We start from the raw sequence: 22,211 nt of genomic DNA, 5'->3' as shown, positions 1-22,211 counted from the left end.
GGGTGGAGCACTGCTGGGAATAGACCTTTTTTCCACAGCAGACATTTTGTCATGTCATAGCAGGAGAATCACATGTGTAACTGATAACATTAATGATAGCTCTGTTATATCAGAGTGTTTCAGTAAGACATGACTGTGAACAAGCACGCAAAACACAAGGACGTTGTACACCTAAATGGAAAGTTACTGTTATTTATTTCTCACTGTCTTTTCCTGCTATGACATATGAAAACAGTTTATTACGTTCAGTCACCAGACTTCATAAACTAATAAGAGTGACAAAGGTCATCCAGCTCTTACAGCTGCAACAAAGAGCTGCAAAAGTCAGTATAAGTCAATCACACATGGTCTGTGAAAACACCTGTGTAGGCAGTAATATCCGTCTTAGTTTTATCTGTTTAAATGGGTATAATTAGGGGGACAGTGGCATAAGAGTTAATGAATGCTGGCACCTTTCCATGAACCAGAAGTAAGAAAATGAACCAGGAAGTGAGTAAGTCACCATTATCTGAGCACGTGCTTCTGAGGTGTCATTGAGTGAAGGAGTTCAGCATACTGATAGTAATCAGTGATAAAGTTACACGTCAATGATTGTGTAACGAAAAATTTGATATCAGTCCCGTGACCACTCAAGTCATGGGGCCAATTTCATAAATATAGACTTTGACTATTTTTGTCAGACACCATACAGACGAGTAATTTCAAAGCAGCCCAGGTCTTCACTGTTTAGAGCAGTTGCACTAAGATACTATGACTTCTGGATAAAGAAGACCCTCTTTTAAAACAAAAAACATGGTTGACTGACAAAGGCACAGGTTTGGGGCTGGGGACAGTGGTGTGGTAGAGGGTATACGCAGGTATACATAGGAGCATATACCCACTTCCACCTGGGTTACCTACCCATCTAGTTGTAAACCCACCTCATCAACTACCATTACACTACTGATTTAGATTCAATGTGACAAACAGTTAATTTTCTGCATTCTGGTGAATTTCTTTTGTTCCTTTTCTGCATCAATTATTGGGGGAAAAGTCTAAAAAATTTATCACAATAAAAGCCCTCTGCTACTTTAATGTTTTTATTTTCATTTTCCTGTCTAAACTCCAGAGAGACAACAATGTCCAGCTGCGAAAAATCTCAACACAGCTAGTGCAGACGTGTAGCCATCATTGCTGAGACCCTGTGGCTCCCTAATGTGACAGGTCTCGGCACGTCTGTGAACTCGCCAGTGAAGCTCAGAAACAATTTTCTCAGAGAAACAGGAAAAAAAGTCCTCTAAAAACTCTTTCCCCTCTTTCTCTAAAAGCTGTATTTCTCTCTGTCAATTGATACCACGGGACAATGGGTGCCACTAATGGCTGCCATGGAAACGTGGCTCTCCGCCTCAGGGCAGGGTGGCTAACTTTTTAGGCTTTTAATAAGTCAGTCTGTATTTTTGTGACACTGCTACCTTACATTAGACTAACTTAAGAGCATAATTAAGATGGACCGAACACTACAGACTAGTCTAAAATATATCTGTGAGCAGAGAACAGAACACTGATGCCATGTCCAAATTGCTTGTTACTCAGTGCATTATTTTTTATTTTACACATTTTAACTTGAGTGCCGAAATTCTCAGTGGGAAAATTATGCTCAATATAATGCCATAAAAAATCCTACCATGGGAAAAGAAATGCAGCATCCACCCCATTTCTGTTACACTATTCCCTACAAAATAAACACTACAGTAAACTTTTTATGGAGTAAATTGAGTTTACAAAGCATTAAACTGAGATTTGAGCGGAAAGAAGCACACTATCTACATTATATTATATACTGAAATCGCAAAGAAAAAGGACAGAACAGCCCTTTCCAATCCTGACAGGACGTATGAAACGGGGTGTTTGGGGTCCTCCCTCAGGATATTTTGAGGGCCAAATACTCCTACATTTTAGGAAATTTTTATGCATCAACTTCTGCCTTTTCTGCATCAATTTGATATAGAAATATCTCGGTGGCACGGTGATGCAGTGGTTAGCACTGTCGCCTCACAGCAAGAGAGCCCAGGGTGGGGTGTTCTAACCCAGGGTGCGAGAGCCCTGCTGTGCAAAGTTTGCATGTTCTCCCTGTGTCTGCGTGGGTTTTCTCCAGGTACTCCGGCTTCCTCCAACAGTTCAAAGAAATGCAGGTTAATTGGTGACTCTAAATTGCCCATAGGTGTGAATGTGAATGTGAATGGTTGTCTGTCTCTATGTGTCGGCCCTGTAATAGTCTGGTGACCTGTCCAGGGTGTACCCTGCCTCTCAGCCAGTGTCAGCTGGGATGGGCTCCAGCCCCCCGCGACACCCAACAGAATAAGCAGTTACAGAAAATAAATTAATGAATATCTCTAATTTTGTCAAAATAAAAGTCCTCCACTATTTACATATTGTTTTGGAGGGGGGGCAAATGTGCATGCTCTAAATATTAAGCGGGACATGAAATCTACACCTATGGTTCCCTTTGCAGGCAGCTCCACAGTCTCTTTTCCACCTCACCTTTGCAGATACTGCATTAAAGAAACACTCACTCCAGTGTACCGATGTACTTAAAAATGTTTATTAGTTTTAAAAAGTCTTTATAAACCAGTATCAACAAGCACTTCCCCTTATAAAAGCTCTTGCTAAATTGCAAAAAAAAAAGAAAATTCCCAGTACACTGACCACAGCAACGAAACAGTAGACGGCAGTTCTACAGCTCTGAACCACTTTGAACAAGAGGAAGGGTCACGTCTTCTTAAAACACAAACATCAGTATTAACCAAATAAATGTTTTGTTTGTTTTCACAGACACAGTAAAGAGAAACTAAAACATAAAAAAGAAAAGTTTGTCTAACTTGCTCAAAATCAAATTAGACTTTAAATGAGATCATATATTACAGTGATGTAATCTTTAACAGAAATTAAAGGTTTGCTAACATGTATAAAACAACTGACACAGATTCAACGTGTTGCATTTGCAGTCGATCAGGATGTTAATATTTTACCATATAATTATGGATAGCCTCATTTCCACATTTTAAAAAGTGTGCAAACATTTTACGGGATAATTTTCTGCCCAAATCCAGTTCTGACAGGTTTTGAATCTGAGAGTTTTGGTAAATTTTTTCATCATTCACCACAGTGGACTAAAAAAACAAAACAAAAACAAACAAAACACTGTATATGATACCTGGTGGTAATATGTTATGACACATAAAAACATATGCTACAAAACATCATAACGGTGCAAGTCATATTATTGTGAGTTCACAAGATTATATGGTTTGCAAGGTTCTGTACAAACATCACACTCTAAATAAATAGTGACAACAAAAGCACACAGATCGACGGGCACACCTCCTGTCTGTACCACAATACAGTCAGTGTGACCAACAGTACCAACACACTCACAGATCTACTGCTAATACACAGAAACACAATAAATTACAGTGGTTTTTGCCTCCAGAAAGAGATTGTTTACCTGTTGGGTTTACAAAAGCATCAACAACAGTAAACAAAGAAATCCCGAACATTGTACAGATTGTTTTTTATAAAGACATGTTTTCCAGTGCTGCAAATGTTTCCCATTTTACCCTTCTCATTACAGAATATATCAGTTATGGCTGTTATCTCAGTATATCACCCATGAGCTCTGTGCATGTTATTGCAGGTTATATTTAAAAGTTACTCTTTGGTTCGGACATAAGACTCAGAAACCAAACCCCTCAGGGAGCCCTGTGAATCTTATCTCATGTGTGGTTGCTTGACGTCTTTGCACGCAGCTCATAATCAGTGCAAAACAAAACTTCCACAGTTTGATCAGTGATTAGCGGTTAGACTTTTTGATTGAAATCCTCAGGCCATGCAGTGTTCAACCATCATCCAAACCAAACACAGTGCATTTACGTAAAGAAGCACAAGAGATTGTCAGTGCAGTATGACGAGTGCTACATTAGGCACCGGACTCGTTCCAGTTCTTTAGAAATCAAGTGTTAATTTCTGCTCGATTTCACCCACTTAGTCCATTTTGTCATTTTCAGACGAGAACCTTCACCTTCAAAGTAATGTGCACACTATGCAGATAATGCATTTTCTGAGCGCTAAGGATAATGGCGTTATGTCCCATAATTTTTCTTTCATACAAGAATCATACTTTAAAAGTGCAAAAACCCACATTCATGAGGGTTATTTAATTCTTACATAAATGGTTACTGTTATAAATAATTTCCCTTTTTACCTACAGATGGTTAGGAGTTGTAGTCTTATCTTTCACTGCTTGTTTTCTTAATATATCTGTGGGTTTAACAATGGACAAATAAATACTGTGCATGTAAATTAAAAGGCTTTACTGGAGTAAGAATATTAATTGTTTCAAACTTTCGCAAAATGTGGCTTGAAAAACAAATTAAGTGCAAAAGAGGCCTCAATCTAGTGCTGATATCATCATCTTCAAGTTCTCAAAGCTCTACATTGAACAGATATTTGATTCTGGTGATGATCGAGAGATGAGAGGTTGACTTGGCTCTTTAAATCTTTAAATTGATTGGCTCATTCTGAGAGGCACAAAGTCTGTGATGATTGTCAGGAAGGCCTTTTATAAAAGCTTGAAAATGTGAATATGAAAACCAGATGATTTGACAGTGTAGACATTTATCACTTTCTTTTATGGTTTTGGTAAACTTAAAGCAGTGGTTCTCAACTCTTTTCAGTAGAGTAGCCCCTTTAAAATATTTTTTCAGTACCCTCTGACCCGTGCAAAACATTTTTGGTATAAGACGCGCCTAGATAAAGAGGTACATCATTGTCTGATTTACTAAACTACAACCTTGTAACTGAAGAGTACTGAAACGCTACATTTAAAATGTGAAGAATCCATTACTAGTAAATTCATAGCAAATCAATTTGCGCTTTCAGTTTTGTGAGACACGGGCTTGTGCGTCAGGATCTTTGTCATTCTCAGTGGCACAGACCCAGCTCAAATTAACCCTGCGTTCATGTGATGTGGGAATTATTGGAAAGTTTTTGACTGGGAAAATTCACATGTACGCCCCCTCAAGTACAACAACTTAGAAAGTTGGTGAAGATTTTAGTGTATGAGTTGCTGAGTTGATGTCATATATCCAGAAACATGGCAGACAGATAAAATATTTGGTTGACGATTAGACTTTTTGTCAATTCACATATTGTGTGTCAATTTTGTAACTTGTCACATGTAATTTGTAATGTGGTATTAGACTGTAACTATTAGTAACTGTCCACGCAGAGTGACCTAAATTAGTTAGAAAAGTTACTAATAAGCATTAGTCAGGTAAAGCAATATTATAATAACTGGTATAACTGGTGCAGCAACCAGTCAGGGACAGCATCACTTTGTAATATAAAGCTTCACACTGTTATCAACATGTTTTTTAAAGGCTCTGAGCAATGAAGTACCACATCATCTTTGTAGTGTTCATGTTGTTTCCACATTACGACTACACACTAAAGTCAGAAGAACAACTTCTTTACTCTGGAAATGGGACCATCTGAGGAGCACATGAATGCAGCATAACATTTTTTAAATATTTCACATACCCTTGCAGTCCTCCAAAGTACCCCTAGGTGTACACGTAACCCCATTTCAGAAACACTGACTTAAATATTAACAGATATTCTTCATGTATTCCATCCAAGTCAACCATTAGTAAAGGAGTTAACACTACTGCGCTTATGATTATATGATTAGCAAGTACATTTCTTATCTTAAATTCATACACATCCTGTTATATGCTCCATTCTAGCAGATCATAAAATATATTAGATGGATGAATTTGGTTCTGTGTTCCTGTCATTGAATTATTTTTCTATAAACAGAGTGCACACTTGTTATCTTGTTAGTATCTTTTTCAGTTAAAGAAAATGCATTTAAAGCAGAGTGACACCTAAAGCTCCTACAGGGATAACAGGTGTCTGGGATACTTCCATTTTTTTTTCATTTCATCACACAAATAGGCTTCAATTATGACACGTTATTAGTTCAGCAGTAAGTATATTCAGTCATCCTGTACCTTATGCTTTAGTTAGATAATGCCTGCACTTCATAGATTTAGACACAATGATATATAGAAATAATTTTGGAAAAGGCTTGTTAATGCTAATCTTGTTTCATTCATTTCCACTTCCTTTACACTAAGAAATGCATGACTCTGTTATGATTTCTTCACTGACTGTTCAGTGAAACATGACACACATCATTAAAAACAGTTTTTTTTGTACAGTAACTTCTGTTTACTTGTTGGAAATGCTCTTGATCAAACAACATGAGGCGATGTCCTCTGAATAAAGAGAAATGACCAGCATTTTAATCAGAGGGTTGCAGCATCGTTGCAGTTCAGCCTGGCACTTAAACTGGACAAACCTCAACATGTCCAGTGTTGCATCATAAAGTGTAAATGCCTAAAAATAAATAAAACAAACAGCGAACACAGGTTAACATGTTCAACATGTTAGAGCTCAACCCATCAACCCATCAGCCCGACAGTGGGATGATCTTTGCTCTCGAGCCAGTCAAGTCCACTTGAATGCGTCGCCTCGCTGGTGATTTGCTGAAACAGCGCATCATTCACCAACTCCTCCTCCACAGCAGCATTTTGATATTGCCCTTGCTGCTGGTTGGGGTCAAACAGAAGGTCTGTGTCCAACGAGTTAAGGTCATTGATGCTGCTGGAGAGCTCCGATGTCATTCTGATTTCACAAGGGAAATCTGCCGCGCCTGTAGTTAGCTCTGACACCTGCTCCATGAGCTGACTGCCAGCAGTAAGGCTGCTGTCTGTCAGGAGGTCTTTCACAGTGCTGCTGAAATCCAACTGCTGCTGTAGATCGTCTTGATGCTGCTGCTGCGAGCTCAAAGTTAACAACATAGACTGGGCCTGTTGTCGACGCTGCTCTCCAGAAGCTGATTGTCCTCGGCTGTCACCTGCTGAGAGACTCATTTGTTCATTAATAGCATTTTCAATGAGGTAATTGGGCCTCTGCAACTTGCATGTGCTGGTGGAGTCAGAGGTCATCAGGCTGAGGTGGTTGTCACTGCAGGTGAGGTTGGGGTCGGACTCGAGGAGCTGAGTGAGGTTCATGCGTGCAGTGTAGCTGGAGGGTAAATTATTGATGCCCAGACCCCGAACTGTATCGTCATGGTCCCCATCCAGCTTGTTTAGAAGGACATTGGTGATGTTTTTGCTGTTGCATTGTTGGCCCGGCGTGGGCAGGACCTCGGTTTGCATCATGATGTTAAGCGGCACAGAATGGCTCCTCTGAGCCATGCTGCTCACCCCAAGATTTGTCTGGCTGTTTGCAAAGATGTTCAACATCTCAGGCGTCACAGGAGAGTTATAAGGGGATACTACTGAACGAGGGACATGTGGAAGGTTTCCTGTGTTTCCACTCATGTTCCTCTGATGCACAGCTGGGCTCACACTGCGACATCGAAAAGTTGTAGCAGGTGAGTTGGTGGCTTTGTTGTCCAGAGGGGCAGGCACAGCAAAGCCCTCCTGCTTGGCCATGTTGGCTACCTGCTGCTGCACCGGCGAGATGGGAGTCAGGCGGCCAAAATGGCTGTCATGGTGCCGTGCATGAGGGACGGCGAAGGCATGAGGTTTTTGAAACTGGTCACCTATCAGGCCTTGGTAGCTGGGGAGGATTCCCATTCCACTGTTTGACTTGTTTAAGCTCCCGCTGCTGCTGTTGTAACTGTTATTCATCCACTCCAGTCTGGTCTTGTCTGGGTGGGTGGCCATCGGTCTCTGCATAGGCTTGACAGGGCTGCTGGAGACTGTACTGCCTTCATGGAAACCAGTGATGCTGGAGTTGATGGGTGTGAATGCAAACGGGTTCCTGCACTCCACTGGGCTGGGAGGCACAGTGCTGCTGCAGTTGGAGTGTGGAGTACCAACTGGGGTGTGACGGCTGCTTCCCAGTGCGCTGTCCACTGGGGTTGTGGAGGCGATGCGGGAGAAGGGGCTCTCTCCGGTGAGGCCTTGGGCTCCTCCCATCATTTCTGACGTGGGTGTGGGTGTGGGTGTTGGAGTTTGGATGGGGTTGTTGCGGCTGTTAGCAGAATGATAGAAAGCAGTCATGGTTTGATTGGTAGACATTGTGTTGTCCTGCATCACAGCCTGTTGGCCCTGCAGCGTGACACAGTCTCTAAACTCCTGCAGGTTGTTAAGTTTCATCTGCTCCTCCATCTGCACCAGCTCCTCCACAATGCTGTCCTGAGTCACATCATCATCAAAGGGAAAGTAGTCCATATCTGTCTGCATAGGAAGCTGGCTCGACGATGAACCTTGATGCAAACAGTCAGCAGGGTTGGCCTGAGCGTAAGTGTGTTGTTGAGCTCCTTCCATGCTCCCCGTGGCTGAACTGTTAACATCACTCACACCTGACTGTGTTTGGAGACCAGGGTTATTAGGTATGGCATGCATGTTGGCCACTGTGTGCCCCGACTGTTGCTGTATTAATGCGTGACTGACTGAGGTGCTAGTTTCCATAACAGTGGGAGTGTTTTTCCTCTGCATTGAGCTCTGTGTTTTGGCAACAGAGTAAAAGCCACTGGCTCTGAAAGAGGAAGTGCAGAGTGCGTGTACTTGACTGGATGGGACAGAGTTCATTTTCGTCTCTACCTCTCTGGTAGCAGGTGCGCTCTCAGGTCTAGTTGGAGGTCCTGGCCTGAGGATGTTACCGGTCACATTTCTAATCCCATATCCAAGACAAGCAGCGCCCTCTAGCTCCGGCTGCTGGGGCATAAAAACCCTTTTGACTGGAGAAAGGTCAGGGCTGAGGCCTGAACGTTTCCTGAGGCCCTTAGTGGATAAGAAACCTTCTTTTGCTGATGTTGCATTGCTGCTTTCCCCAAATGAAGGTGGTCTGCTGGTGTTCAGTAAAGACGCAGTGCTGGTATTCTGAGTTGAGGGAGTTAAGTGCAAAGTGCTGGTGTTATTAACGCCATTATTGCTGCTGTTGACTGCTGCCACAGTGTTAGTGCTTAAGGAGGACTTCTCGTTGCGGTCAGTGCTGGATGTGTCCTCCAGACCCAGGAAGCCTTTAGACTGGGGTATGGGCACACTGGCAGCCCTCTGTGAAGCCCCTCCAGCCCTACTTGCCATTGCTTCTTGAGTCAATACTTGACCACCAGGATTTTGCATTTGGCTGTTTTTATGTATAGCTTCAACTTCCATTTCAACATCGATGGTATGAGTGTTAGTAGTGTCGCTGGGTCTGACCACCGGGGCCAGAATGGGGACTGCAGAGGTACTCCTCGTGCTTTGACAAGAGCTGATGTCTTCTGCACCTGCAGAGCTACTAATGCCTGCAGATGCCGGCCGCAGAGTGGCGTTTGAGAGGGAAGTGGTGGTATTGCTGCTGTTGGGTGCAAGCGATATGGCTGTCATCTTGACCAAACTGACCGGGCTGACGTGACATGTAGTCATCATGGTCTTAACAGGGCTGTTGCCGATGATCATGGTGGAGGGCGAGCGCAAAGTGATAGAAGTGGTGGCCGCAGGCTTGGGCAGGATTTGCGCATAACGCTGCCGAGCAGTGCGTTCCCCCAGAGGGCTGGCTAGGATATTTTGCGGGGTCTTCTGGCTCTGTTTCACTGCCTGAACTGGCTGGGTCAACATTTGGAAGTTGATGGGCAGCATTTTGCTCTCTACTGTTCCCATTGGACTGGGGGACATCAGCTGCCGGCTTCTCTGAACCTGCGGAGAGCAAAACTCAGTCAGAAAGTGGAACAACTGAAGTCTAGATGATAATCCCAAGAGTTGCATCTAACTTGAACTCTCATTACCTACATGGAGCGTACTGTTTGCTGTTACGCAGATTTGTTGCCATAAATAAAACTGTGAAACTAAAGCCTTTTAGTATCAGGCTCATAAAACTGTCAACAGGCCATCAGCGAGGCGGGCCATGTATTATTTTCAAGACCGGCATGGCTACTTAGGAATATCATCCTCGTCATATGACAGGTACTACATATATAGGATGCAACTAACTTGGAAAAAATCTGAGATTTAAACTACATCAAAGTTTCTAAGCAGTAAGCCACACTGCTGTGATAATTTAAAAATGGCCTTGGACTCTGGTCTCGAAGTAGTTGTCCATGTCCACTAAACATAGCTAATACAACTGAAGGTGTTACACAGAGCTCATTTTACTCATGCTGACTGGCAAAGATTTGTGTGAATGTTGAGCCGTTATGCCCTCGATGGAGAGGCCAGTCAGCAAACTTAATGCATATGTTCTGGTTATGTCCGAATCTCTCCACCTTCTGGATTAATATCTTTAAGCTTTTAGTGAGATATTTAAAACCCAATTTGATCCTGACCCAGCCTGAGCACTCTCTGATTTAACATTGAAGGAATCCCATGCGGTCAGACAGCACTCGTCTTTACTAATTAATTAATTCACTGTGTAGGCAGACTAAAAAACTGAGGATTTTGGACATAAACTGTGTTCACCAGATTTTACCATTTTAAGACAAATTTCCAATGACTCTATATTTTATTTTTTCCATACGTCTGTGCATTGAGTTGTGCTTTCTCACCGTGATGGGGCTCGGGACAGCAGCGACCATGATGCCTATGGTTGGCTGAGGTGACAGAGGGGCGGGGCTGGCACACGGCACACTGTCATCTGCCCTCTTGGTTTGTGCCTCTCCAGGTGAAGGAGAGTGCAGCTTCTGTTCCTGCTGTTTCCTCTGGATCTTCCTCTGGAGCTGCTGCTTTGCATCGACAGACGGAGAGGACAGGGTTGTCACCTGAGGCTGGAAGGAGTGAGCCTCAGTTGTGGGGATGAACGCTGAGACCGTCTGTGGAGGCTTGACCTCTATAAAAAGAAAACAAGGGGAATTAGATACGTGCTACCAGTGTGGTTACAGGTATCAGACACTTAAATTTAATGCTTTTTAAGACCTTTTCCAGGATCATTTTTAACCAAATTAAAGACAGATTTTTGGGCTTATTGTCTTTTTCTTATTCAAGCACTGCAGGTAAGTACAAAAGTAAGTTGTATACATTTGTGGTCTCGTGCACTGGTAGCTTTTATGTAGAAATATGGTTACTGGGGTGAGTTAGGTTAATCTACACTTGCTGCTGCAATAGATAAGTATAAAGTAAAGTATTAGGTTTCGTGGTATGTTTAAAGATTTGTAACAACAGAAATTTTGAATTTCACGCAGAAGAGCTTGATTCAATTTGACTGACTTTTAAGGCTTGATATTTTAAAAAAAATTGAATTTAAGACATTTTAAGACGTTTTAAGGATCTGCAGACACCCTACATGCTACTGTTAGTAGTATAAAATAATAACCTCATCATACTATATGAATATATAAATGTATAAGACAATAATACTAAGATCATACTTCATCAAACAACACCTTCACTTTTTTTTTTTTTTTAACTTGATTCCCTAGCTTCTGCAGTGGCTTTAACTGAGGGTCCACACATTTAAAAATGTCCAAGTTAAACATTTATACAATAATGAACACAATGTTCAAAAGTAAAGTAGATTAAAAAAATTTTTTTAGATTAAAAACTCAGCTGATCCTGATACAACACTACCAAATTAATGACAATGCACACTTGTTTGTCATATCAATAGTTATTTCAAATGACCACATGTAAGAAACAAAGAAAAAGGGTGCGACAAACAAGCATTGGTTGTGTTGGTTCTACCATCCTGATCTTTGTGACGTTAATGCGAGAAGCATTCTGTAAATTATTTAAGAAAAATGGATGTTGTCAGTTATTTTGAGATTTTACAAAGACTTTTTAAGGATCCATAGGAACCCTAGATGAGAACTAATAATCACAAGAATATGCCCAGCTGTAACACCAAACAGGAACATTCATATCTGTAAATAAAATTCAGTCTCAACATCTGATTTAGGTGCAAATGCATTTGTTTCTTAAATGTGTGAGCACTTGTTGATTCTCTTACACTGAAGCCTTTTTTAAACATTAACTAGAGGTTTTAAAAGATGAAGATTGGTTCCAGGAATAACACTGTTTTATATGTATGTGTTTGACCAGACTGCTTCAATAAAGCTGTAAAAGTGTCATATAATTTAAAAATACAGCTGTCCTCATAAAAAAATAAACAAACAAATAAAAACCAAGCAGACTGGAGTAGAGGGGCAGTAACAGGCAGTTGCCACCAGATGCCACTGTTGACCAGTTTTTCAACAGGGGGCATAAAGCCGACGTTCACTGTGTCTGACCTGTTGTTGTGCCGGTCATTATGGTGAGAGCTGCCAGAGACTTGTTGCTGATGTAATGGCTGTCGATTAGGAAGCGAGCCAGGTCTTCCACGGTATCGAACTGGCGTTTCAGCACCTTTTGGGCCCACTCACACACCAGATCACAGGCTGCAAATCGCACGTCCTCCTTTATGCTGCTCAGCTGGCCCGGTGACTCCAGGACGTCACATTGGAGCTACATACAACAGATATATGGTTATATATATGTATGTGTGTGGCACACTGCATGACAGGACAGTGACAGAAACTGTGAAATATTCATAGGGAAAATGTAAATGTGCTTACTCCATCCCCTGATTTATGGAGATCCAGAGTGGGTAAAGATGGCATGTGAACAAAGGGCCTCTTCCTCAGCCCACTGTAGCAGTATGTACACTGATGTTAAGACCAAAACACATGATTCCAGAGAGTAAAAATACACTGGCAATATACAGTGAACTATCTATAATGGAAAATAAATGTAAGTTTTCAAAACTGTAATTTTCATTTGTCAGATCAATGTATGATTAAGATTTTAGAAATTAATTAATTTCCTTTGCGAGGCCTGTTGGATTGACAAAATATATATCTGAAAATTACAATAATCAAACTTGAACTTCAAGGGTTTAGACGAATGTCACTTTTTTGACTTAAACTACTCTGATTTAAAATGTGTTTAACAGTGTTCATATAGAGCCTGTTCTTTTACAGATTATTTTAATTGGTGCTTATAGTGGAAACATATTATTACCGAAAAAGAAATCCTTGGACACTAGCTGTTCGCTAACATGAGCTTAAAGCAAACTCCCTTCATCAGCCAAAAGTTTTTCCACATCCAAACCCATTAAATTAATGACTTGTGATCTCACCTTACACAAACTTAATTCCATTAACCTGAGTGACTGAAGGCCATGAGTATAAATCAAGTTTTGCAATTTGAGGTCGTCCGTAAAACAGAAAAAAATCGCAATTGCGTCATGAAGGTCAAGATCACGGTAACTCCCCCGAGGGGCTCTGTATTATGCTTCTGCTTCCGAGGCAGAGGGGGACTTTATTTTATTTCACATCTATATTTAGAGAGCTTATGAACTGCGACAGCAGATGGTCTGTGACCAGAGACAGAGGCCAGACTGTTACAATCCATTCCAGTCAAGGATATTTTGATTTTCCTCTCATGCCAAGCCGACGCGCCTTCATGTTCGGGAAGACATTTTTCATCATTTTTCCAAAGTCGGCAGCACTCAGTGGGTGGTAGTTCAGGTTGTCACAGAAGCTCCTGGAAGACACAAAAGACAGGAATAAATGTAATTAAGAAAATATGATTCACAAAATCATTCATTCAGCTTTGAACTAAATCATCACCTGTACCTCAGTACAATACCTAAAAAATTACTGATATTAGATACCATCGAAAAATTGCCATTGAGGGCATGCAATGTGAAATTTTTAATAAAAGATAAATATATAACAAGGCTCTAACATGACAACAACAACTGGACTGTAGTAAACATTAAAAACAAACACTTCTTTACATTAATTAAAACAATATTTTTGCAGTAGTCCAAAAGCCTCTGAGACTGTCACACATTTTAAAGTGCAAGTAAAAAAAAAATTGTGCTGCGAACGCTGCTATGTAACTGGACAGAATGAGAGGAATGATGAGAAGTCAGCACTGTGAGTGAATGAGAGGAGGCGGGGCGCTGCAGCGGTGTGTTTGTGTCAACTTGCTGTTGGAAAGAAGAGATAGCGAGACAGTATCGATAGTATCGATACTGGGGAAAATGACTGTTTCAGATGTTCAGAATCAATACGTGTCCATAAATCAATATTGCGACAACATGACCTTGAATCATAAATTGCAATCCTGTCGACGCAGCAGATGATTTTCTGAGCCTTGTTCTCATGTTTACATACCTGTGAATGTGAGGTGATTAAAGTCTAAAAAGTTAAAACTCTTTTTCTATTTTAAAACTTAAAGAGCAAATAGACACATTTTTTGCTCCAGTTTATTATTACAAAGTAAATTTTGATTGATTGCACAATGTAATGGCTGGAGTATAATGACACCATCAGCATTTATGGTTGGTTCCCTAAACCTAACTTTCACTAAGCAATTCTGTCTGTCACCAGGTACGATCTGATCTCATGGGAAAAAGCAGGCTGGACTCACGGCACAAAGGAAGTGTGTTTCCCTGGTTTCCCAGGTTTTAAAGTACTGCATAAGTTAAGTGTGTAGAGCTGCATCAGAAGAGTTATAATAGTGACTCAGTTAGCCACATTAGTAAAATGAGAACCACGCAGACTAAACTCAAAGTGACGTCCAGTTCTGATATTCTCAGAACTGTGGTTGATTCTGCTTTACCCCCATTCCCATTTAACATAAAGGTCCCTTATTACTTATATATAGTTATACAGTACCATACCGATACATGTATGTGTGTATCATACATGTAGTCCACTGATTGCAGAGTTAACTGAAGTCCTGACAATCTTTAAAGGTCCAGTGTGTAGGACTTAGGGGGATATATTGGCAGAAATTGAATATACCATAGTAAGTATGATTTCTCAAGTGTATAATCACCTGAAAATAAGAATCATCGTGTCTTTGTAACCTTAGAATGAGCTGTTTATATCTACAAAGGGAGCGGGTCCTCTTTTACAGCGTCTGCAATGTTGCACTGCCTCTTTTCTACAGTAGCCCAGAATGGACAAATCAAACACTGGCTCAAAGATAGGGCCATTCAAGTTTTTGCATCTGTCATCGTAGTTAGCAGCCCCTCTGCAACAAGTGGAACCTGGTCTGTTTGTTTTGGAGAGACCTCTGTAGATAATTTGGCTCCCACTTAAAACCTCCTGAACAATGAACACTGAAGGAATCCTAACCGGGAAATTGCACTTGGCACATGGGAGAAGTTTCAGGTTGTTGCAATCTGCAATCCTCACTGCTAGATGCCAGTAAATCCTTCACAGCGTCACCTTTGAATGTCTTCTTTGCTGTTTAAACCCAAAAGCTGGATGTTTTTAATTTAATCAAGAGTCTGGGAAAATATGTGCATATCAGCTAATGAATGCAAATGAAACATCTCTCCTAAGAAAGACTTCTGTGTGTTGCTGTTTGTTGTTTCATTGTACAAAACAAAATGCTTTTATTGCGTTTCAACACGAGCACATAGTGTCTCTTTAAAGCCTTTTCACCTGTCTATCCTAAAGGCGCCAATATTTCTGGAGGGCACTGTATTTCTGATCTAGTAGAGTTAAAAAGACAGTTACATAACACTGCCAGAGCATTTCAATGGCTGTCTCAGACTTTCCATTCTAATATTACCAACACATGCTGCTCTCTGTGATTCCCATGCCTGCTGCGGCTATTTATACTGTCGCTTCAGCCGCCAGTAATTTAGAGGAGAAAGAATCTCGAACATTAGTAGCTGTTATCTATTCAAAAGGTGACCACCAATGATACACGTTCAAATACACAGTGAAGTAAAGTGAGTTATAAGTGAGTCAGTGACTTATGTGTTTAATGTTAAGGCTCCACTGTCTGTTTGTACCTACTTGTATTCATCATAGACCTCCTGTTTGGGAAGAGACGTCTCTGGGTATTCCTCTAAATGATGGCGGATCCAGTTGAACGCATGCATCTGCTGTGTGCGGCTTGATGACAGGGCGCTCTGGTCACTGAGAAAGATGTGGATGATTGATTGATTGATTCGCAAATGACAAAGCAAAAGAACGACACTAGGTTCATTGTTATTTTACCATTCTGAATCATTCACATAATAAAACTTTTTAAGAGAATAATAAGCAGAAATGCCACTCTCAATGATTACTTGTCTCCTGTCTCGTAAATACTTCATCGGCTTTCCTTTATTATCATACATACAGTCAGACAGCAGTTGTATTCGTACCTTTTATCAGTGCTGCTGCTCGGACCAGAAGGCAACTTAAGGTAGAGGTAGAGTTTTTCGATGTCTGAGAACTTCTCCACATCTTGCTGTAGAAATAAAAAGGGGACAAAACAATAGTTTTAATGGGTAGTCCTGTTACACCTGCAGAGCAGACAGTTCGTTCAGTCCATCACTTTAGTCCAGACTTTAAAAAGTCAACCAATATTTGATGGATTTCCAAGAGAGTTTGTACAGATATTCATGATGTCCAGAGGATGAACCCTACTGATTTTTGTGGGTCTGTTACTTTCCCTATAGCTCCACCAGCAGGTTCACATTGGTGGTTTAAAAAGTATACAATGCAGGATCCTCCCAAAAAACATTGTTATAGACTCATACAGAAGTAATTCCACACACTTTATGTCAAAAAGTCTCAACAGCTATTCGATAGATTACCATGAGACCTGGCACACACATTCATCATACCCTCCAGATGAACAGCAATAACTGTGGTTTTAGCTCAGCTGTACTTTGTGTTTAGTCAAACTAAGATGGTGAACATTTAACCTGCTAAATTTCTGCATGTTAATGTTGCCATTTCGAGCATGTTAGCATGCTGATGTTGGCATTTAGCTTACAGGCTGTGGACTGTTAGTCTTGTTTAATAATTTGTTCTAATAGTGATACAGCTCAGCAGTGCACCTGCCTTTATGACACGAAAAGAATAAACTTTTATCCTGGTCTATTCTTTTTTAAAGATATTTTTAGGGCTTTTTGCCTTTAATTGAGGGGAGCAGAGAGAGAGTGGATGACATGCAGCAAATGACCGTCGTTTAGAGTCAAACCTGCAGCAAGGACAAAGCCTTTGTGCACAGGGTGCCTGCTCTACCAGGTGAGCTAGTGGGTGCCCCCATTAGCCCCCATGTCCAATATGACAGTAGTAACAAATACACAGGCTCATCCAACACAGTGAACTTAACTTTGAAGCAACAGAAAAAGAGGCTGTTAAAATACAGACAAATAATTAATTTAAAAAGAGCACAGTCAACGGATCAACTTTTAATGCACACACGATATTCTGGCCCACTGCCTTCGTCAAGGTGCTTTGGGGGATGGATATCAATCATCATCAATCAAAGCCCGGCTCTTTTATAATATACTGCACTCTGCTGTAAATATAATTTATGAATAAAGTGGGCAACATCTTGTTTTGTTGACCTTCAGCAGCACAGAGGAACCATTTTCATTTCCTTTGTTGGCGTCTTGGATGCTGCTCTTCAGATCAGCCTTCCCTCCACAAACTAAAATTAATTATCAGCTTTAAGAAAGCATATTGGGTGTCCTGTTAGCCTCGGAATCTAAGATGTGTGCTAACTGAACCTCCTCAGCACGGCCCGCAGCTTCAAACACTCTTCAACACTTCTAACTACGTTCTTCAAAGGGAGGATGAAACATGAGAGAGTGAAGAAGGCGCTGTTTGAATTCTGCTGTTTAAATGGCAGCGGACAACAGAGTTGAACACCAAGCAATACTCTATCTAACTGTGGGAGTATTTCAACAACTGTAAAAATGATTCACCCCCTTATGATTATTCAGTTTTATGGTTTTACACTGACGTGTTGTCACCATAGCAACTAAAAACAATCAGCATTTTCTTTTGATCACGTCAAACTGTTCAATGTCCCTTCTATTCATTCTACTTCAATGGACAAAACCTTCATCACGAAGACAAGGAACACACCAAGCAACTTAATTAAAGGTGAATGAGAAGTGCTACTTCATGTGTGAATAAAGTTGTATAAAGCTGTTCTTGGCTCCAGAGGGAGCAGTGTGAAATCAGATGATTTGCATCAAGTGATGTCACCTGAGTTAGTGTCAGTTGGAGCTCGAAGACAAGTGACAAAAATCTGGCAGTGTGGAAGTAAAAGAAGAGCTCTTACTGCTAGAGGCTACATTAGCTGCCAAACTAGCTTGATACACCTAAATCTCTGACTAAAGCGTGGCAGACACATTGCACTGTGGGTAATGTAGGCTCAGGTTATGAGAAGGAAGAAGAGAGTGTGATTTTGATTTTTTTTAATGTCCATCTTGAGTTTAGCAATGTTAAAGGGGAAATTGAAAACCAAGCTGCAACCTGCGAGGCTGAAAAATGAAGCCAATGCCAAAGTGCCAAAAACTGCAGTTCCTTGAATGGCCACTTGAGGCTGGCTCCAAAACAGAGTAAATCCCCATATACACCCATTTTAAAATGCTCAACTTTACAGCAGAAATAAACATAACAAAAAGGTTTTGGTCTCTATAGTTAATTTCAACATTTGTGACAACTGTACAGGGGGTGAATTTCTGTTGTAACTCACACATTTATATCTTATCAAGGCCCAAAGGTTTGCATATCTAAGGGTGTGGACAATTGAGTGACAGGCTGTCTGTGGAGTGACAACTGCCTATGAGTCAGATCCACCCCTTGCAACTCCATAGCTCCACCCTCTTGCCTGAATACGGTCACTTCTGGTTCCAAAAATCGAGATGGCGACAGCCAAAATGCTGAACTCGAGGCTTTAAAATGGCAGTCCAAATGGGTGACATCATTGTATCTATGTCCATTATTATTCAGTTTATAGGGAGGACACCAAAAGACCTTTGAGGGAGTTCAAAGTATCAGAGATTGGGTGACCCAATAGCCAAAAGGTGAGGGCACATACCACATGAGCGCAAATGCCCTGAGCCGCAGGTCACTGGCTCAATTCCTGGTTGGCCATACCATTTGTTGCATGTCTGTCCTGTCTCTCACCCCTATCAAATAAAGGCATAAAATGCCCACCGCCCTCCCAACCCCCCCCCAAAAAACTTCGGAGGCTGAGATTGGAGAGACGGTGCATACAAGTGTCGGTCAGGTGGACGAAACCTCTGATGAAACCAAAATTAAGCTTTTTGTCCATCAGACTAAATGCAATGTTTGGTGTAAGTCAAACACTGCAAATCATGAAGTTTACTCTGACTTTAAACCCAGCATTGTTGAGACACACGGCATAAATACGCTACAGTTGTACAGCTGCACAGTTGAGACACGCAGGCATGTGCGCACAGACGGTCTAAATGGCTGCAGACAGACACACAGAGACAGACTGGCTTCTGCAGAGCAGGGGAGCTTGTAAGGTGAACTTGAATCCTCTGCTGTTAACCCTTGACTGGACAGCTCGCTGCGTGGTTGAGCGTACAGACACACATCCACACACTGCCAACACACTCATTCACCCCCCTAACTGGCTCCTCTGTCTCTTCTGATTAACTTCTTAGTAGTTAGGGAACCACAGCTCTCCCATGGCTGAGGGTAAAAAAACACTGAGCAGCCACTTGGAATAAATGCACATATTCCTCTTAAAAAATCACTGTCATTTTTAAACTAGGCATAAGCGCTGAGCAGTTTATCTGTGAGCTGCATTTCAGAAGCAATCCTGCTAAAACCTTGTGTATCAGAACATCTTTAGCTTTTTAAGTGTGACTCACTTCCTGCTCTGCTGACTTGGACTGTCAGTGTCTGTATGTTACTGTGTCATCAGATCTGCCCAGTGAACTCCTTTCTCCCTTTAACTTGAAACAAAGAACAAACACATGTGCAGCGTGTATTTTAGGAGTTGATAGTTAATTTGCGCTGTTCACACTTATTTTGTGCAGCTTTGTACGTGATAAATCAGAAATGCCCAACACAAGATGCTGTGGGTCTGTCATCTAATGCAAGAGCAAGGAGAGATCAGGAGGAAGAGTGAGAGTGACAACACAGGGTTACACAAGGTAAAAGAGATTTTTGTCTTTCTTTTTTTGAAAGGCATGACAGGGATGAGGGTAGATGAACCAATCTGTATTAACAGCTACATGACATCACACAGTATATATAGAGTAGGCGATTATATAAGGACAACCAAAGTCCCAGCCAACTTCTACTAGCCTTGACTTCACAATGAATTCTTTGCATTGAGGGTTTCTTTTATTAAAGGGGCAATATACAACATTCAGAGCATTAATACAGCAGCAGAAAACTATTTGCTTTCAAATGTATAGTGGAGTAACAGAGACACACAGAGCTAACGCTTCCTCTGTGTGTGGTAGCCGGTCTGGCCGCACGTGCATGTGAGTGCTGATGTGAGTGTCCTGCTGCCTAGCTAATCGCCACCACAATACGCTCATACAGCAGTTACCGCTGATATTGTGACAGTGCTATCATGGAAGTGCAGCGCCCACCCTCCAGTTCCCCCCAAGTTAACACCGTTAGCTCTGTTACCACTGATTCTGTCTTCAGCACTGTTCATGCTGTTTGCGCTGTTAGCTGCTAGCTGCTAGATCAGCCACCTCCATGTTAGGAGCCATATCCAGACCATCCCTGCTCATACTCTGAGTCATAGATGTTCGTATATTGGTCCTTTAAAAGCTGAATGTGATTCTGGAATATTCTATAAGTTAAATGTACTGACAGCTGCACAATAGAGTGCTCCAGGGATGACGTTTTCCTGTAGGCCAACGCTAAAGTTAGCATTGCACTGGTTCCCTCATCAAAAAGTCCATGAGATTTTTCCATTGGACTTTGGATTATTGCTGAAAATAACCTCTGTGGCTACAATCGTTTATGGTACCGACACGTGTGGTTGAGCATGATAAACGCCACTTTCATGATTATTGAAGCCTAAATGCAATCACCAGAAGCAAAAAGCCAATGTTAGGCTATAAACAAACTAGACTGCAGTTGCATGACCTAACGTCACCGTAACAAGACTGTAAAGCTGTGTTCGGCGTGGCTCATCATGACGTTCTACAGTCTAATTCAGCCACTTGTTAGCAACCACCCTTTCTAGGACACACAGAAGCTTCAAAGTTCACAAGTGGGGTATTTACTTACATATTTTATGTTGGAGAACAAAAGTGAGAAAGTCTCTCAAGCCTGTGTTAACAACAGACCTTTTCTCAGACAGCTCAGCATGAAATATATATTTTGTGCTCCACAAACAGCAGGGCTGCTTGAGGCAGATTTTTACCAACGATTGCCAGATTTCCCATAATAGTTTTTCAGTTACAGATATTCATGGTCCCCAGAGGATTACTAATGATTCTGGTGTGCTTCAATGTGTACACGACCAGAAATGTTAAAATGTAACAGGCTGATTGCCAAGCTAGTGATAGAGGTCAGTAAATCTGCGATGCTTATTTGTTTCATTGATTAGTCTCTAGAGTGTCTACAGGTTTAATCAAGTTAAATTTAAGGACTTTTTCAGACCTTTTTAATACCACTTCACATCGAATTAAAGACCGAACTTGCTATGAAAATGCACACCAAATGACACTGATGATACTCTGTGCTTACTTCTCTGCACAGGTAAACCCATCAAATAGTGATTCCTTCTTGTTTAAATTATGTTTCCTGCAGCCCCTACAGTGGATATTCTCACAGTGCTATGACTATGAACATTTAACACTCGTCCAACCTGAATTTTAGACAATTAAATACTTTTTAAGACTTTTTAAGGACCTGCAACCACCCTGTCGTCGATCAAAAGCTTCTCCTATTGTGACGATTTGTTGGTTGTTTTCTCATATATGATAACCAGTGTACATTTATTTGGTTGGATAAAACGAGAAATTGACATCACTTTGAGCCCTGCGGAGTCATAAAGGTGTTTTTCACTTCTCTTTGATGTTTTATGGACTACAGGGATAAATCGATGAATCAAGGAAATAATCCGCAGGTTAATCTGAAATGACAACTGTTTGTCGGAGCTCTAGAGCTCAGTGTTTCCTCCCAGAGCTGGACTTTTCCTGTTTGTTGGCACTAGCGCCACCTTCAACTCAGGAAGAGTAAGACCCCGGGAACAGAATTAGTCTGTAATAATATATTCTGTCCAATATTTTCCCGTTTTGCGGACAGATCTACTGTTGTTCTTTTGTTTTATTTATGCCTGAGGTCGATAAATCCATCAGGAAGCCACAGTGTTTCAGCTTCTCAGTTAAAACCACAAATAAGTGACAATGAATATTTTAACAGTTAAATAATGAGGTTTAAT

General features: G+C 41.2%; 1 protein-coding gene across 1 annotated transcript in view; it reads right to left on the bottom strand.

Moving 5' to 3' along the window:
- Nucleotides 1–2,576: 2,576 nt before the first annotated feature.
- LOC126394323 (DNA-binding protein RFX7-like) overlaps nucleotides 2,577–22,211 on the bottom strand; it is a 26,434-nt gene continuing 6,799 nt past the window's right edge. The window contains 7 exon segments of the mRNA XM_050051080.1: nucleotides 2,577–9,734; nucleotides 10,580–10,860; nucleotides 12,257–12,470; nucleotides 12,581–12,665; nucleotides 13,434–13,550; nucleotides 15,830–15,952; nucleotides 16,183–16,268. Of these exon segments, the coding sequence (XP_049907037.1) occupies nucleotides 6,504–9,734; nucleotides 10,580–10,860; nucleotides 12,257–12,470; nucleotides 12,581–12,665; nucleotides 13,434–13,550; nucleotides 15,830–15,952; nucleotides 16,183–16,268 (4,137 nt within the window). The 3' untranslated portion in view covers nucleotides 2,577–6,503.

Source organism: Epinephelus moara, chromosome 1 (assembly GCF_006386435.1).
Source record: "Epinephelus moara isolate mb chromosome 1, YSFRI_EMoa_1.0, whole genome shotgun sequence".
NCBI classification, from domain to species: Eukaryota; Metazoa; Chordata; class Actinopteri; order Perciformes; family Serranidae; genus Epinephelus; species Epinephelus moara.
Note: the sequence above shows the minus strand (reverse complement) of the source record. Positions and strands in the feature narration are given on the sequence as shown.